General features: G+C 49.2%; 6 protein-coding genes across 6 annotated transcripts, besides 1 other annotated feature; 4 read left to right on the forward strand and 2 right to left on the reverse strand.

Annotated features, from left to right (window-relative positions):
• Positions 1-26: 26 nt before the first annotated feature.
• Positions 27-1739, forward strand: FPSE_11595 (uncharacterized protein; the record flags this gene model as incomplete). Its single annotated transcript, XM_009264712.1, has 3 exons — positions 27-192; positions 247-760; positions 818-1739. The coding sequence occupies 3 exons, from the start codon at positions 27-29 to the stop codon at positions 1737-1739; spliced, it is 1602 nt and encodes a 533-aa protein (XP_009262987.1).
• Positions 1740-1948: 209 nt separating this feature from the next.
• FPSE_11596 (uncharacterized protein) lies at positions 1949-5823 on the reverse strand (the record flags this gene model as incomplete). The annotated part of the gene is made up of 5 exons (XM_009264713.1): positions 1949-2206; positions 2272-3422; positions 3484-3517; positions 3573-3759; positions 5624-5823. 5 exons carry the CDS (start codon positions 5821-5823, stop codon positions 1949-1951), a joined length of 1830 nt encoding a protein of 609 aa, XP_009262988.1.
• A 416-nt stretch (positions 5824-6239) lies between these two features.
• FPSE_11597 (uncharacterized protein) lies at positions 6240-7083 on the forward strand (the record flags this gene model as incomplete). The annotated part of the gene is made up of 3 exons (XM_009264714.1): positions 6240-6376; positions 6425-6490; positions 6543-7083. The coding sequence occupies 3 exons, from the start codon at positions 6240-6242 to the stop codon at positions 7081-7083; spliced, it is 744 nt and encodes a 247-aa protein (XP_009262989.1).
• A 939-nt stretch (positions 7084-8022) lies between these two features.
• On the forward strand, positions 8023-11384 carry FPSE_11598 (uncharacterized protein; the record flags this gene model as incomplete). Its single annotated transcript, XM_009264715.1, has 3 exons — positions 8023-8403; positions 8457-10625; positions 10674-11384. The coding sequence occupies 3 exons, from the start codon at positions 8023-8025 to the stop codon at positions 11382-11384; spliced, it is 3261 nt and encodes a 1086-aa protein (XP_009262990.1).
• A 900-nt stretch (positions 11385-12284) lies between these two features.
• FPSE_11599 (uncharacterized protein) lies at positions 12285-13279 on the forward strand (the record flags this gene model as incomplete). Its single annotated transcript, XM_009264716.1, has 3 exons — positions 12285-12344; positions 12511-12756; positions 12812-13279. 3 exons carry the CDS (start codon positions 12285-12287, stop codon positions 13277-13279), a joined length of 774 nt encoding a protein of 257 aa, XP_009262991.1.
• Positions 13280-14029: 750 nt separating this feature from the next.
• On the reverse strand, positions 14030-15515 carry FPSE_11600 (uncharacterized protein; the record flags this gene model as incomplete). Its single annotated transcript, XM_009264717.1, has 2 exons — positions 14030-15239; positions 15334-15515. The coding sequence occupies 2 exons, from the start codon at positions 15513-15515 to the stop codon at positions 14030-14032; spliced, it is 1392 nt and encodes a 463-aa protein (XP_009262992.1).
• A 2354-nt stretch (positions 15516-17869) lies between these two features.
• Positions 17870-17888: part of a microsatellite that runs on past the window's edge.

The following is a 17888-nucleotide window of genomic DNA, read 5'->3' on the forward strand; positions in this document are numbered from 1 at the left end:
CAAACCCATTAAAAACTCTGGTCAGTATGGGCGTTGTGGAGGCTCTCTTGGAGCAGGTCACTCTCAGGACCACACTCACCATCCTCTTCGCCTCATACTGCATCTACTCCATCATCTGTCGTATCGATGAGCACCGACGAATCAGGCGTCTTGGTCACTATGGACCACATATGAAAACATATGCTCCTTGGGGTAAGTTCATCTCCTATATCTCAAGCTCCCTTGAATACTCATTCAACTCTCTAGGACTCGGCATTGTCGCAAGGTTCGTCGTATCTACAGTCAAACACCAGAACCTGGCAACCTGGCGCGACGATATCTTTGGCGCTGAGAATTCATGGACCGTCGAGACTCGACTCCTGGGAGTTCGTGCCATATTCACCGCCGACCCAGCCAACCTCAAGGCCATTTTGGCTACACAGTTCGTTGACTATGGCAAGGGAAAGCCGTTCCATGCCGAATGGAAGGACTTTCTTGGTGATAGCATCTTCACTACTGATGGAGCTCCATGGCATGCTAGTCGCCAGCTCATCAGGCCTCAGTTCACTCGAGACCGTGTGAGTGACTTGCACTGCTTCGAGGCTCATATGCAGACGCTATTCAAGGCTATCGCCAACAGAGGGCCCCTTCACGGGGAAGATCAGCCTGTTCCTACTGAGGGTCTAGATGGTAAAGTTCTCGATATTAGTGATTTGTTCTTCCGCTATACCCTCGATGTCGCCACTGAATTCCTCTTGGGATGGGATGTCAAGTCTCTGACGTGAGTACAACATCCTACTGCGCTTACAACATGGGCGACTGACACATGTAACACCAGCACACCAAGGCAAGAGTTTGCAGAAGCCTTCAATGACGTCCAGCGCATCCAGAACATCGTCGCTCGCACTGGAAAACTCCGCCACATCATACCCAGATACAAGTTCTGGAAAGGCCTCAAAACCGTGAACCACTTCATCAACTTTTACATCGAACGAGCCTTGCGTCTCAGCCCAGAAGAGCTAAACTCGAAAACAAAAGATGACCACAGCTACACCTTTCTCCACGCCCTCGCCGGTTTTACGCGTGATCGCAAGGTCCTCCGTGATCAGATCATCGCCGTTCTTCTCGCAGGGAGGGATACCACTGCTGCGACTCTCTCATGGACACTCTACGAGCTCGGAAGGCATCCTAATGATGTCAAGAAACTACGGTCTGAGATACTCTCAACGCTCGGCTCCGAACGAACGCCTACATATGATGATCTTAAGAGTATGAGCTACCTCAAGGCTGTTCTTAACGAGACGCTTCGACTATACCCAGCTGTGCCATTCAACGTTCGTCTTGCTCTCAAGGATACAACTCTCCCTCGAGGAGGTGGTCCAGATGGCTCTGAGCCACTCCCCGTTCTGAAGGACTCGCCCGTCGGGTACTCGACTCTGGTTATGCAGCGACGTTCAGATCTGTATCCTCCTATCAGTGACACGTTTGCCGACCCTCAGATCTTCAGCCCAGAGAGATGGGCGCACTGGCATCCCAAACCACATGATTACATCCCCTTTAACGCCGGGCCCAGAATTTGTATTGGTCAGCAGTTTGCATTGACCGAGATGAGCTATGTTCTTTGCCGCCTTTTCCAGAAGTATGAACGTGTAGAGAGTCGGATGAAGGACGTTGATGGTGGAGAGCCTCTCCTTAAAGCAGACATTGTTCTCTCGCCGGGCCAGGGAGTCAATGTTGCTTTTTGGGAAGCCAAGAAGTAACTGGGCAATAGTTCACGGCAGGCTTAAGATGAATTTATGACGAGCTTCTGATATTTTACGTACAACGGGTGCTGTAATCTCGTTGTGTCTTATTGTTGGCTCTGGAATAACTAACACCAAAGTCTTGTCCTTCTCTCGCGCTTTGCGTAATATCAAACTTGCTGCATGCTCGTCATTCCAAGCGACTTATATCTATCTCTCCAGGCACTTCACTTTCGCCCAAAGCTATCTCTCACAGCTTTTCCAAACCTCTCAATGGCCTTATTCATATTCTCAGGTGTAGCAGATGCATACGTCGCTCTGAAGAACAGTCCTGGTGGTGCCTTGTCCTTTTCAGTCAAGAACCACGAGCCTCTAGCGATGAGCACGCCGTTCTCAATGCACGAGTTGAAGATCTCCTCTTCTATATCGACAATACTTCGTTTTCCCGCGTCGGGATGCTTTGTATAATCAATATTGATCCACATCTAATGCATGGTTGGTCAGTAAAACAAACAGATGCATGATTGCGAATTGCTTGAGGGGTACTCACAAACATGCCCGCTACGGGAGGCGTCCAGCTGGCGAGGTCACTTGGTAGATGATCTTCACATGCGGCCAGGAGAGCATCTCGCTTCTTAGTATACTCCAGTCGCAAATTCATCAACCATCTCAAGTATCCTTCATGTCCCCATGTCTCATCGAGCAGCTTGTACAGAATGACCTGTGAGAAGCCACTTGGGCCTTGGCTCGCAACTTCAGCGTGTCGAATGTATCTCTCTACGATCTGCTCCGATGCAGTGATCCATCCTAGACGAGAGCCTGGGACAAGCACTTTTGAGAACGAGTCCATGCGCATAACTCGGCCATCAACATCTATGCTTAGAAGCGAAGGAATGAGTGATGAGACAAATTCATCTACCGTCTTTGGTGGCGGAACGTCGGGTTGGTTGCGGCCTGTGTAGGGTTGCATCTGAAGGAAGTAATACGGCTCGTCTTCGATGATGTATATATCGTGCTTCTGTGCCACGGCGTAAATCGCCTTGCGTCTTTCGGTCCCTTGCGTTGCACCTGTGGGGTTCTGGCCTGAGGGGACGGTGTATAGCAGATGAGGTTTCCGAGAGCCTCGCTCTTTAGCATCCCAATTCGACAGAAGCTCGTCCATAGCCTCTGGAATCAGGCCCTGCTCATCAATGGAAACACCAAAGGCCTTGATGCCGAGAGGTCCAACGGTTTCCAAGGCGGTTGAGAAGCTAAAGTCTTCGGTGAGTACAGAATCACCACGGTCCTTATCACAGAACATCCGTAGTGCCTCTTCTAGTGCTCCAGTGCTTCCAATAGTTTGACAAACTTTCCAGTCCGCATAAGGGGGTTTGTACACAATCTCAGTGTGCTCTGTCAGGTATCTCATCATCTGGGGGGACCCTGTAGCTTGTCCGTAGTTGCAGGCGATAGACAAGTCGTAGGTACCCCCACGGTCTCTTACGTCGTATTTTCCAATTGTGACGGTTTGGCCTGATTCTTCCGTGTCCTTCTCTGAGAATTTGGGAGCCACTGGGACCTTGAAGCCGAGCTCGGCGAAGGGGAAGACTTCACTGGATGGTAAGCCACCCCCTAGGGAGATGAGACCGGGCTTCTTCATATAACGAGCTGCTTGTTTGAGCGTGCATGGCTCTCTCACTCTGCTCTCATGACTGAGATGGTCTGCGAAATGATGTAAGTCATATGTTTTATTTTCGTTTTCCAATCTTGGGGCAAAACATACTATCCCATCGCTTAGACTTGGGCAGCCCTGTCGTCTGTGTGATGATTGTAAGTTTAATGTTGTAAGCTCACTTGACCTCCTCAACTCACCGGGCCTTTGAACATATCACTATCAGAAGCAGCAGCAACTCCGGCGACTAACTTGCCCGCCTTCAGTCGTCTCTCCTTCACTGCATCGATGGCTGAAAGCTTCTGGGAGGTGTCATAGTGCGCTGGTCGAGCAGCTGGGGCAGCTTCAGTGCTTGACAGATGTTTCGAACTGCTATGAATCGTACGGCTGTGTTTGATCAATGATCTAAGCCTGGCTGTTCTTACAGCTGAAAGCATTGCGTTAAGATGAGAGTTGAGCACGATATACGTGTAGTTCCAAGGTTGATTGTGATGTTAGGAGGGTATGTGTGGAGTTTTGGTAAAAGTGTTTGGTAACGAAGAAATATGCTATGAGGACTACAAAAGGGATCAAAGATATGGTATCACTAGTTAAAGAATAAATGATCGTCTTAATAATCCCCTGACTCTTCGGACCCGGGCGATATGCACCAAACCATCGCCGGTGCCGGGCAGATAGAATAGTGAACCGCCCGCTCTTAGCCGGCTGTATCCCGGATACCCTATACCGGGGCCCCGGATTCTGAGCGGGGTTCGTGTCATGAGCATCTCACAAAGCCCAATTTCTTTCAGTATATTGAAGAATCTATTACGTACGATTGGTTTGATTGTCTGTTTGTGCTACACAGCGCGTGACTCGAAAGAGAAGCGGTGACCAATTGTTGGTAGATGTCATGTCAAACTATCGCTACGATACCGGCACTTGACCACGCCCTTCGCTCTGTCACTTGCGCCCCAGCAGTCCAACCTAGCTAGTCCATGTCATCCCTAGCGTGCATATCTCCCGCTTTCAAGACCCAAGATGGAAAGCGATAAGAACAAGACTCCGCATACTGGGTCACAAAGAACTGGTTGAGGAACCAATTACAAGGTGTAGAACAAGACCAACGTATTGAACGCTCAAGAACCACAATGTTTTAAAGCGATGCGGCAGCTCATCATAACCGTCATGTTGCCCAAAAGAGCCCATGAAAGCTGTAAGCCATATACTGAATGATTCGTAGCATTCGTCAATTAAGTGACTTGTGTTAAGCGTGAGAAAGATGAAAGAAACTGTACATGACGGCGACCTCGACCCTATAACTCAAGATCTGGGCAGTTAACATCACCCCATAGAACGGTTTCCCGTATTCAAATACTGCTTACCCATTCTAGGCTGGATATGAAGGCACGCCACACTTGCGAGCATCGACATGCATGTTGCCCACGATACATGTACCAGCATGATATAGTCGAGACTTGCCCCGGTGCACTTTCCTACCAGGATACCAAGGGACACACATATTGAAACAGTCAAAGGTAAATTCTGGTCTCGAAAACGCTGTCGACGGAGAAACGACGCAACCGAGCAGCCGTATATGATACAAGCTGTGAGCACTTGCCACTGAGATATCTGGACTAAAGGCTCGGTATGCGTTGTTGGCGGCCATGTCTGGCACCATCCAAAACGTCAGTTCCTGTCTATCGAAAGCAGTATTGGGCGGTCTTTTCAAAGTCTCAAAGTCTCGCGGCTGGCACAAGACCCTGAGCATAGTTGCGTACTCGATTTAACTCACCATACTTGATAAATTGGTGGTTGAGTGCACCTGGTGTGCAAATTTCGACACAACCCAAGCACTTCCGCTTGCTGGCAGTAGTTCGAACAAGTTGCCACTGAGTCGTATGAGCGACACACGGCGACTAGATATCCTTTCCGGTGACTGAAAAAACTCCCTTGGATGAATTGACATGAGTTCGACGGCCTTTGCGACCTGTTCCGTTTCGTGTATGGGAGGATAGTAGCAGTGGGCAAAACGACTTGCTCACACTCCTCCCAGCACGGAACTGTTGGGCCAGCATAGGCTTATAAGTATTGTCGACCACTTCAGCGTGAAAAAGGGTATGCCTTGTTGCGAAAGACAGCAGCACAAGCGGGCCTCAATAACCGGCAACTGGAAGTCTTTAGCCCTGCAACTTTGCAGAATGGCAATGTTGATCATGCTAAGAACATTGTTATGTGGTAAAACCAACAAGGCTGGAGGCCTGGCACTCACGCTTTTTCGATCGTGAGGCTTACCACGTCCAGGTGAATGCGTTCCTGCCCAACGAACAGACCAGCCGATGTCTTGGGTCGAAACGGTTGCAAGGCATACTGGGCGTTATCACAAAGATCTGAACCAATCATTTCAGCCTCATGGTTCGCACGCTCACCACTCAGTTTGAAGTCGACCTCATCGCCTTGTACGTGGGTCATCTCGATAGGCCCTCATTGTGTTGGACTGTAACCGCAAGGGAATGTTATAGTGTAATTTTCAACGACGATGTCGCACCCCATGTTCTGTTATGTCAGATACACAACCAATCATTCATTAATAGCACAATTAAGGCAACAGGGCGGTTTTCCGTTTGATTGATTGAAATGCTCGCCTCGTCCGTTGATTGATTCATCTTGACAAGAGGATTCGGAAGTCCTCGTTAGCCTCGTCCGTTGAATTGGGCATCGATGATTATAAGAACCTCAAGAATGGTCGATATGTCTGTCCAGTGCCACATTGTCCGTCACGCTTGATCTGTCGTTGGTTTCATAAAGAGTTATCTGATAATTCTTACCAACAGTTTTCAATCTTTCTTGTTTCTTTTTGTTTCGCCTAGTCCGGGTTGTTTATCATCATGGAGAACACACGCTCGGCAGCAGACACTTCTGCATGGCAGATTAAAGATCACCTCTTGGCCATTCTGCCCGCTGGGGTGCTCTTCGGTGCCACTGTCGCTATGAGGCTACCGCAGCACCCTCACCTTGATGTCGTGTAAGCAAGCACGAACTTACCATGACCTACTCACCTGACATAGTTCAGAATTATATCTCTGTTGGCCGTGTCTGGACTGGTTACTGTCTTGGTACATGCATCGGCCTTCCAACAGTAGGCGCTTCGTGCTACGGATTGGAAGTAGAAGCTGACAACTGCGTCATAGAGCACGTCTTGGTCGCGTTGCGATCTTGGTTGCTCTTGGTTGCGCCATCTCTCGAACACGGTTTTTCGCCGAAACCTCAACATCGCTGAACGACTTACCAACAATACTCCGGGAATACATTTTCATAATGGGAGTGGTTGTGTTTGTGGTAGCTATGATGGCACCTAACGCAGATGAACCCAGACAACCGTCTGATAGCATCATTAATGAAGAAAGGATGCTTATACCAGAACTGCGAAATACGCGTTGCAAGCCAGGCACAAAACAATCATGGGACCTAGCCTCTTCCATAAGCCACTTGGATCTTCTCTCCAACCTAGGTTCGCTGGACCTCAAATTTATGCCAGGACCCAAATCCCACTACTCGGACCATTCAGGAAGCGGAGAGTCTGCGGTCACGCTCTCCTCTGGTCTTATGCGTGACCCGAGTAAGCTCATGGAAATCATCCAATGGGTCAAGGCTGCAGCTCCGCCCTCATTCGGAAGAAAAGGAGATTCAACATCAACCGAAAGCGTGCTGCACGAGGTTTCAGTCTGGTGACTAGAACTCGATATCTGCGTAACAGTGGAAGTATGCCCGGATGATAATTTCGCAGGAAAGCGTAATCAATATGCCGTATGGGGGCACATCTATTTGCTTTAAGAACAGGAGACAGCCCTTGTCAGGATGAATCAAGGACCACTCCAGGACACAGCCATTGGCTTTCGACACTTTCTCATCGATTTGTAAAGTGGGAGTTGATTTTGCTGGTTTTGATGCACTGCTTACAACTGTAACTGCGACTGCGCATGGCCATTGATCCGCATAAAGATAAACAGGCGGTAGGCAGATCACAACAGAATGCGCCTATGATCAGTTATGGCGCACATTGTATTTCTCTTTCTTTCCTTTTCAGTCATTTTACTTGTTTTGTTTGTTCAAAAGGGAGATGGCGGTATCTATCGGGGCGGTGCAGAAGACGGTAGACATGGGAAAGAAAGTCCGCGGCGTGAATAATATAAGATGGGTAATAGGATTGTGATTCGGGCTGTTGATTGATGTGCAATGGAAGGTGAAAGTTACCTTAGTAAATAAATGTGTTGCTGTGCTGCAAGGTACCTGAATTCACTGCAAGGGTGCCCGGGAGTGGCAGGTTTACAGGTAGGTACCTAGAGTGGTAAGGGAATGTCCAGATGCCAGAAGGAGCAAGTAGCCTTAGGTAAGCTCAGGAACCGCCAATGAGCCTCTACCATGACAACATCCCTAGGAGCTCACCTGCGACACTGCGACAACCACATCACCTTTAATATCCTCGCCCTACAATCATCGCCAGAACCCAATGGGCTGATGAGCCAGTTCTCGAGTTGGATAACGCCCAGGGACATGTTTGGGTTTCTGCTACAGCGACATCTTTCCCATTGAAGCGCCGGGCCTTCAAAAGCATCGCGCATCCACATACACAGCTACAGCTACCCTTAGCTTCTCAGCTAAGCTGTCGCAATGTATTGGCCCATTGGAACACCACGAATCCATGCTACCAGCAGCAGTCGATCTTCAGCCTTCAAGTTTTTCGTCTCCCACGATGGACTCACGAGTCCCTCCGATTCTAGCCTGACCCCATCGCCTGGTCCCTCGAGTTCTTCCCAGCCCCACGGCCCCCTCGATGCCCTCGAGTCTCCACCACTGCCGACACCGATAACTCCAGGAATTCGACCTGTCGAACATGATGATTTTCCAGCAAGCCAACCTCCACAGGTGTTAGATAACACCGAACCCGGAGGTATTCCTATAAAAGATCCAATACTGGCGTTGCGAGTTTCGCGGACCGGCAACCTATTTGCTGTTATCACGACAACTTCGATAACAGTCTGGCAGACCAAGGTGAGGCTTTCAAGGCATTTGGATACAACCTCGTTCCATACTGACGTATATAGCCCGCTGTAATCTTAGCCGTGGTAATTCGATCGGATTACTCCCTACAAACATATGGCAAGAATGTCGACCTTTTGCTAAGACCCGACGCCGCCATTCTCGTCATACACACCGACCAGGGTTATCTCATCACTTACTCCCTAGCCACCGATTCAGATTCGCGTGTATACAAGCCTCACTTCGCAAACTACAGCAATGTTCAGCGACGCAGGCAGAGTCTCATCGGAAGCCTTACCGGACTACCCCCTGATCAAATATTATGGGGAGCCGGCGAAGGACTAGGGGTTCGTGACCTGAGTGTACGTTTCAGAATGGTTATCAAGGTTGATGCCGGTATCGAAAGCGCCCTTGCCCTCGACGACGAGCTTATGGTGTCGACAAGAAAGCCTGCTGCGGTCCAGTGCATTCGCTGGACTCCAGACAGTACGGGCTCGCAGACAAGGACCGAGATAATCAGCCGTATGGGATGGGTAGAGAAGAAGGCGACCATCGTCCAGATGACACATGATCGCCCTATGAATCTTTTGACATGGATTACAAGCAGCGGGCGAGCATATGCGGTTCAGCGATATAATCACCGAGCAGAGATGAGCCAGGCCGACGATCCCGATGCGAAGCGTCTGTTCAAAGGCCACTGTTTTCACATACCCCAAGGCGAAAATGACCGTGCTATTACGGCCGTTATAAACGCACGGTTCTCGCTCATTGCTGTTGGTTGCTGTGACGGCACTGTACAGGTTTACTCCGTTCGGGACTACGCTGGCAATATTCCTCATTCACACACTCACCAAGTCCCTGTTTCAACTGCGTCTTCAGGGGCCTTTACAACCTTAAGTTATTCGCCTGATGGCTATTGCCTTTTCGCGGGTTTCGTAAAGGGCTGGTCGACCTGGAGCATGTTTGGCAAGCTTGGCAGCCATAGTTTTGGATCGGAGGAAACAACGTCACGCGCGAATGGAGAGGAGTGGTTATCTGGGATAGCCGGAGCTACCTGGGTGGGTGGCGGATCCGAGATCCTGATGACCGCGCGCAAACATGAAGCAATATGGTCTCTCGAGATGGCCAAGAATGCTGTTACTGGATGTTACAATGATGCAAATGTCTTCAGGACAGTGCTACAGACACCTTCAAGTGTGATGGTCTACAGAGGCTATGACGTTCCTGACCTTACCAGCATTTCGGCGGAACCGTTCCTATGGCACACAGCAAAAGTGCCTCCGACATACCTCTTAAACCAGTGGCCGATACGACAGACCGTTATCTCTCCAGATGGTCGCTATGTTGCTGTAGCAGGTCGTCGTGGACTCGCCCATTATAGTGTCAACAGTGGTCGTTGGAAGACATTTGCCAGCGAGTCCATGGAGAACGAATTCCAAGTAAGAGGAGGCATGTGCTGGCATCAGCATATTCTTGTTGCTGCGGTAGAAGCAAACAGGAAATTTGAGCTACGGCTATTTTCTCGCGAGACGGCACTTGATCCTGCTCAAATCCTGCATACGCAGACAATCCCAGCTCCTGTGGTGCTGGTCACTACTTCTGGCGAGGACTCGCTTCTTGTTTACACTTACGAAAACTTGCTATACCACTTTATTTTTACACCCCATGGAGGTTCTATACGACTCATCCAAGTGGGCCAGATCGCGTTCCACGGTATTGTCAGATCTCCAGCCCGAGTTCGAGGTTTGAGTTGGATACTGCCCGATACGCAGTTGACAGACGGTGATCCATCCCAGGATGTTGCTGTTGCTTCGGTAATCTTTCTCGTCGACGGCAAGCTTGTACTACTGCGACCGTCGCTAAACGACGATGGCCAACTCAAATACGATATGCGTGTCATTGCGCAAAACGTGGAGTATCACGCCAGCGTCAGAGACCAACCATTGCGAAACGCAAATAGGCAATTGGAAGACAATCCGCTACGGAACGGGCCGCCAGCCCTAAAAGATTCTCTATGGGTGTTTGATGGAATGGAGCTCAAGGCTTGGCCAGACATCAGTGAAGTGCTCGATGCAACTGGGGAAAACGGTAAAGAGTCGCCACCTCCGGTGTCTATTCCTGTGGACTTCTACCCCCTTTCCATTCTTCTGGAAAAGGGAATCATTTTGGGAGTCGAGTCTGATCTTGTCCAACGTCGCGATGTGAACTTTTCGTATTTTCATTTCGCCATCAGAGTAAGTTTCAAAGAGCATGTCGATGATTCAATAGCTAATTATAAACAGACGCATCTAATACTTCCGGATCTATTACGATTTTACCTAATGCAAAGCAGATCAGTTGAGGCGTCAAACTTGGCTCATCAGTACAAAGAACTGGAGTATTTTGCTCACGGACTCGAAATATTATTACATCGTGTGTTGGACGAAGAGGTCGATACGTCCCCAAAGCCTGTTGACGCCGTGCTACCTCGTGTACTGTCCCTTCTATCCTCGTTCAAGGAGTATCTAGATATTGTGCTACAATGCACACGCAAGACCGAGGTTCGGCAATGGAAGACGTTATTCGCCTATCTTCCACAGGCCCAAGAACTATTCGAGGAGTCTCTGCAGAGAGGGTCACTGAAGACCGCGGGAGGGTACCTTATTATATTGCACACGCTGGACGAGTTGGGTTCGTCGACTGAACAGTCGGTGCGATTGTTGTCTCGTGCAATGCGAGAAGGCGATTGGGAACTATGCAAAGAACTTGCACGTTTCCTGGCGGCCATGGATGAAACGGGTGAAACGTTACAAGAAGCCATGAGAATGGTGGAGGTGGCACTCAAGCAAGATTCAGGGCAAGATGGTGTAGGGAGTCGACTTCAGATTCCATCGTCGCGAACAAGGAATGGGGGAAGCGGATTGACGAGTGGCGATGAGGACGGAACATCCGAGTCAGATAGACGTTCTGGAAGCGAGGGAGGTAGTGTCGCTTCAACGATTAGCGCCACTTAGATGATAACGGGACGTTTTGTGTATACGGGGACTATATTTAGTAGCCACAGGAGTTGATACTGGGAATTGTTTATGGTGGTATTATTGGGATTAGCTTTGCTGTGTTGTTCGAAATGAGGATACGGCCTAAAATCATCTGACGGGTATTGCAGAAATAGAGTAAATAGATGAACGAGATCCTTTGAATATATTCTTGCTAATCAATGTGATAAAAGACACTAGGACAAGGAGGTGGCTTTTTAGATTACTTATAATGTATTAAAGTCACAATTGACTTTGAGTATAGGTAGTTCCAAATTACTATGGCATAGGTACCTGTTTTGAAGGTAGGGCCATTTCAAAAGTAGATAGTACCTAGATAATGAACGGCTCAGACGACAAAAGCTTTAATGTTTTTGACTGAATACGGCGATTTTGTTTAGGTACGAACGACACTTTTTTTCTGTGAGTAAGAGCGAGTCGTGATACTTTTATGGTGTTGAGGTAGGTACTACCTTGTAGACAGGGCGTGGAGGCTCGAGTTCGCGATACGTGCTCCACCAAGTCACGTTACCTGGCTACCCGTTGGCTATCCCATCGCAAATGCAGGAGAATCAAATGCGGACGCAGACGCAGACGGCTTTTGCAACCCCACCATCAAGTCCAGCCCCAAGCCTACCGACCTCCAGTATTCTCAAGCACTGGCCCAGGGTTTAACGACAACGATACATACGACACGATATCCACGATAATACTCCAACACCCACTCACGCACAACTCAACTCAATAATATCAAGACTCGCTCCGAGTCTTGCGCATCGATAATCCAGCAACTTCAGCTTAAGCCAGGGCATGGTACCTAGTCTCTAAGCCGTCTTTGTCAATAACTAGTCTTATTATTCCTTCTTCTCCGCGCCCAGCATGATGGATGACTATGTGAGCGAGTCGGACAGCGACTACACGAGCTACTGGAGGGATTGGGTGAGTGCATCGAGCATATGCCCACGCGCCTTGGATTTCGATCGGTGTCCGCTATCACCGTATTGTGATATTCGGATAGCCTGTGAAATCGCGGGGTCGCTAAGGGTCTTCTTCTATTTTTTTGCACTTGGGTTTTCACGTGCTAATCAAGCATCTTCTTTCCTAGTTTATCTCGTCCAGGGGCAACGAGTACTTTTGCGAAATCGATGAGGACTACCTCACAGACAGGTTCAACCTGACTGGCCTGAACACCGAGGTACAATACTACCAGTACGCGCTGGATCTCGTCACCGACGTCTTTGACCTCGAGTGCGACGATGAGATGCGCGAGGCCATAGAGAAATCTGCGAGGCACCTTTACGGTCTCGTGCATGCTCGCTATATTGTTACGACTAGAGGTCTATCAAAAATGGTGCGTACATTCACCGCAATCCCTCTTCTGATCACTCGCTGACAACACCGTATAGCTTGACAAGTACAAAAAGGCCGAGTTTGGAAAATGCCCTCGTGTCATGTGTCACTCCCACCCCCTCCTTCCTATGGGTCTCTCTGATGTCCCCAACCTAAAGCCAGTCAAACTCTACTGCGCCAGATGCGAGGACATTTACAATCCCAAATCATCGCGTCATGCCGCCATCGACGGCGCTTACTTTGGCACCTCGTTCCATAACATCCTCTTTCAAGTGTATCCCGCCCTCATCCCCACCAAGAGCGTAGACCGATATGTCCCCCGCGTGTACGGCTTCAAGGTTCACGCTTCTGCGGCCCTGATTCGCTGGCAGAGCTCCAAGCGCGATGAGATGCGTCGTCGACTTCGCAAACTTGAGATCGACACCGGTTTCCGCGACGAGATGGAGGATGAAGAAGATGATGATGACGAGGAACTCGAGTTTGAGGGGATAGATGGCCGTATGGCTGTCGTTGAGGGCCTCTAGTAAACTGCTCAATTCATTACAGAATATTAGAGTGCATGTCAGGGCACTGGCAACAAACCCTCCAAGGTTACATAAACAGGCCGCATAAGCTGGCGCAACGGGCACATACGGACACCCCGAAGACCATCCTCACTTTCTCGATGCCCCATCGGTTCAATTGACGGGACGTGGATCTCCTGCTGGATGGATATCCATCATCTCCCAAGGAGTGACTATTCTGTTGTTTTCGTTCCTGTTGGTTCGGTTCTGGATCGGCGTTTGGCCGCAAGTCAATGTAGGGCAAGGCTGGCAGGGCTGGTATAAACCACAAATGGGTGAAATAGTATTTTCTTGAATTATAGTTGTTCAATAAGAAGCGTCTGTTTTCTACTGTATCAAGTCTCCAAGTGAATTTATCACTGGTAAATGCGCTCCTTGCAAAGGGGTATTTGGATCTCCTGGATTTATCCCGTAAGTTAATCTTGGTTGCACAGTGAGCGTCGTATTAATGTCAGGTTGCAGATGTTATAATCGGTCATTTCATTGTTCGTATCATATCGTACCAAATATCAAGTATTCTATCTGTCCAAGCCTTTCGCTACCTGTTATAAACAAGGAAATCCGACCCTTCCCAAGATTCTTAGGGTATTTCTTTTGCCCCTGAACATGGATATACCGTGCACACAACAATTGAAAAATTACACACACATATATAATGACATGGCTTTCCTCAGAGATTTGCTGTCGTTATGCACAGCTGCTCCATGGCTCTTAGACACGGTGTTCGGCGTAGTGTGCGTCACCGTACCGACTCTCAGCGAACCGGTTATCCGGGAACCTGTTCTCCAGACGATCCGAGTCGTCCATGCGTTGCAGTTCCACGTCTTGGAAGTTCTGGCTAGGGCGAGGCTCTTCTTGGTTCGAAGTCGAGCGAACGTTTCGCTGTGCCAGAGCAGATGTCATGGGTGGGTATGATGTGTCTCCAGACACACCTGTGTCATGTCGTGTTGGCGCATATGAGCCAAGCTCTTCGTCTGTGCCAGCATAGCCATGTCGTCCAACGCCAGCCCAGAAGGCCCGCTCGTCACTTCGAGGACCCCATGCCCAGCCTGCGCCAGCACGGATTGGCAAATGGTAGTAACGGAAGGCAAAGATAGCGGCAATGAGACCCATCAGGTAACCAAACAGAATATCAAAACCGTGGTGACGACGGTCGTGCCAGCGCGAACCAGCAATGAAGATGGAGACGCCAAAAGGCACAAGGCCAAGAGCAAGGAGATAAATCGGGGGCGCAGCAGCTTGGCGGCGCAGAGACTGGACCTTGGCGGTTTCTTGGCCCTTCATGGGTGCAGAAGAGAAAGATCCATCGAGACCGCGGGCGCGCGAAGGTTCGTAGGGATCGACAATAGGGCCAGTGCTGATACGGGAAGGGAACGCAGCATGACTGGCAGCTCCCGCAGCAGCGGCAGCCGAAGGCATAACAAACGGGATAGTAATCGCAAATTTGCTGGCCATGAAGAGTGAAGCGTAGATGAGGCCGCCAGCGGCAGAAGATGAGTGACCGCTAGGGTACGAACGGAAACCATCATCGATCTTGTACTTGTCTTTTTGTTTGCAAATGGCAGCGGAAACGAGCTGGCCGGTCATGTTGCGCCATTCAAAACCACCGACAAGGTATTTCTCAACATTTGCTATGTCAGGTTCGCAGCGAGAGAGGAGATCGGGTCGAGGTTTGCCAAAGAGGTTCTTCATCGAGCTGGTGAAAAACCACGACAGCGTGAGGGAGAGGACGAGTCCTAAAACACCAACATGAAGCTCCCACAGTTTTCGCTGCCAGATGAGAGTCTTTGGGGTGCCTTTGGGAACGGTCGGACCGGGGACGAAGATCAAAGAGACGACGGCGACGATGACGAAGGGCACGCCAATGGCGAGGACGAAGAGGAGGTAGGCAGGGACGAGTTCATGTTCGGCAAAAGGGTATCTGCCATGATGGTTAGCTTCATATAGCCACGTGAGCAGAGAGCATAGCAGCTCCATCCATAACTACCCAGGTTGGGTATTCGTGATAGACGTACGAGATGTTGGGATCGACAAGTGAAAATGGTCGCTTGGCTGGCGCAACTTTGTCGAGCCAACCTCCGACACCAACCAAGGCGAAGCAAATAATCCAGTCGGAGAGGTAGGACAAGATGAGTCGGATGGGGAAGCGACGGCCTCGTAAACCGCCGGATATCGTTCCTAAACCTGAGTCGCCCATCTTGTAATAGGAATGCATAGTCTAGCCGAGAAAGAGGGGAGAAAGAGATCGAGCGCCGAATCGGGGGGAGGATGTTTATATGAACTTTGGGGCTTGTCGTCACGCACTGGGTTTAGGAAAAAGCCCCCGTTTTCCGTTTGCCGCGAACACTCGAGACGGGAGGTTTGCTGTGTCTGGGGGAAAGGCTTGGGGCGTGTATAGAGAGAGAGAGTTGAGGTGTGTGGTATGAGAAAGAGGCCAAAAGAAGGTAGCTTGGTAGCCAAGCCAAGCGAAGGGCAGCAGTTAGCGGTAACAGATTTGTGCCCTTTTAGCATGCGACAATGTGAGTCTAGGGTCTTTGAGGTAGGGATTGGAAATGGATACGGCGATGATGAGCATAGACTATCAGGATTGTGGTATATGGGGTCAATGTCGGATACAGTTGGTGTCTTACTCCGTCCACGCTCGCCTTTTTCTTATATACCTATAAAAGAAGCAAAAAGGCGCTCGTCAATTGGTTTTTCTTAAATCAGTTACAAACGGTAACTAACGATGCCCGTTTCTATGTTTAATCTAGGTGCGCCTGGTTTTACCTTTACCGGAGAAGTTGGCGTTTGGAAACTGATGTAAGAAACGGGGCTGAGGCATCTCACAGGCGCTAAATGAAGTCTCTTCGGTAATTGGGGGTTACGTGGACAGCATGGAGTGCCGCGGGCTGCTGGCACTGCGGGACCTAGGTACCTAGTACCTAGTACAGGTACAGGTACGAGCTGGAGGCTCTGGGCGCCTGGTGCTGTGGAAGTTACAAAGTACAAAGGCAGGGGTCAGATCTGGAAATAGAAGAATTATGCTTGACTTTCTAGGGGAACCTTCCATGTTCGCTTCATGTGGCCTGTTGAATCAAGTGCCGTTTTCATAGCCTCCCTTTATTTGACTTTTTCTCTCCTCAATGATATGATATCTGCTTCTCTCTCGTAAATGCGTTTGAGCATGCGCGCGTCTAGTGCTCTCAAGTACAGATACCACCTAAAGTACGGTCCATGCTAGGCGAGGCTATGACGAGTCCAGTCTCTGTAGCGTCAGCGGCGTAAACGGAACCTCATTGGGGAAATGCTCGCGTGGTACCCGCTTATAATCATTTTGAGGTGCTATGGATTTACGACTGATGGATCACGAAAAGTCCGAGGAAGCTATCACCGTGCAAGCAAATTCAGCGTTTACACGGCGTTTTGAAGAATGAATAGAGCAGGTATACTGATTGTTCCCCAACATGTATCATGCAGTAGTGATCATATCCCCAGTGTCCATGCCTAGGCATTTACGTATATACCTAGGTGTCTTAAATCATGGAATTATCTGGAGAAAACATTACAAATAAAGAGCTCAGTCCTATCTCTACAATCCTGGTCAGTGGTTGCTTAGCACGCTTGGAGTCTCAAAACTACCCTGTTCTGCAGAGGCTTTCTTTGACTACTTGACTCCGTAGGACACGGATGATTTATTACAATGCCCACTCCCTACTTAGCACTAATCAGTCAATGTACACCTGTAGGTATCCGTACTAAGGTATCTACTCTCTAACTACCAAAGTACCCTACCCAGGTTCTCGTTGTGCCGTCTTCCTTGAAAGGGACAACCCCCGTGGCCAAGCCCTGCCATGATCTGCGGTCATTTGTTCCCGTCCAGAGACTCCGGACCTTCGCGGCCAATCATAAGTCTCCAGTGAGAATTAACCTTAAATTTGCTGTTACACACTCCACGTTCGCCTACGTCAATGGCTGATAGCCTTTCGTCAGAATAAAAAAACAAGGCATCCTTTTATTTCTCATTTCTAGACCCCAGGACACTGTTACTAGATGAAATACTCTAATCAAAGCTACTCCTATATTGGATCTCTGGCTTATTGTATTCTGCTGAACATTCTTGCCCCAGTAGGCTGTGGGCCTGTCACCACATTGCGTGGCTATATGCGGCTGTGCAGTGAAATTCTAGTCACATAATCATCTCTATTAATTGCTTATTGGCTACTTCGTACCTCGAACGGACGACATGCGATTAACTCGGTTATCGGAACATAAAGAAAATATCTTATTGGCATTCAGCCTTTTATTATCAACAATTGAAATTTTGAATAATAAAAGCGTTTACCTCTATTGCGGACAAAGAACCCTTTTTGGTTAATGCAATGCTCTCACCAGGGTGAAACTCGACACCCCCATGTCTTTCCAGGGGGTTATCCGTCTTGTTGCGTTTGTTGGTCCTGGGAGCAACACCAATTGGCACGCTCTTAAACCATACACTCACTAAAGCCAAATGATATTTCTATCAATCACTAGGTAGGCAAGCAGTGCCGGTTTCTATGCTGCCCGCGTACCTAGGTAGGTAGGTAGGCAG

This window comes from Fusarium pseudograminearum, chromosome 1 (assembly GCF_000303195.2).
Source record: "Fusarium pseudograminearum CS3096 chromosome 1, whole genome shotgun sequence".
NCBI classification, from domain to species: Eukaryota; Fungi; Ascomycota; class Sordariomycetes; order Hypocreales; family Nectriaceae; genus Fusarium; species Fusarium pseudograminearum.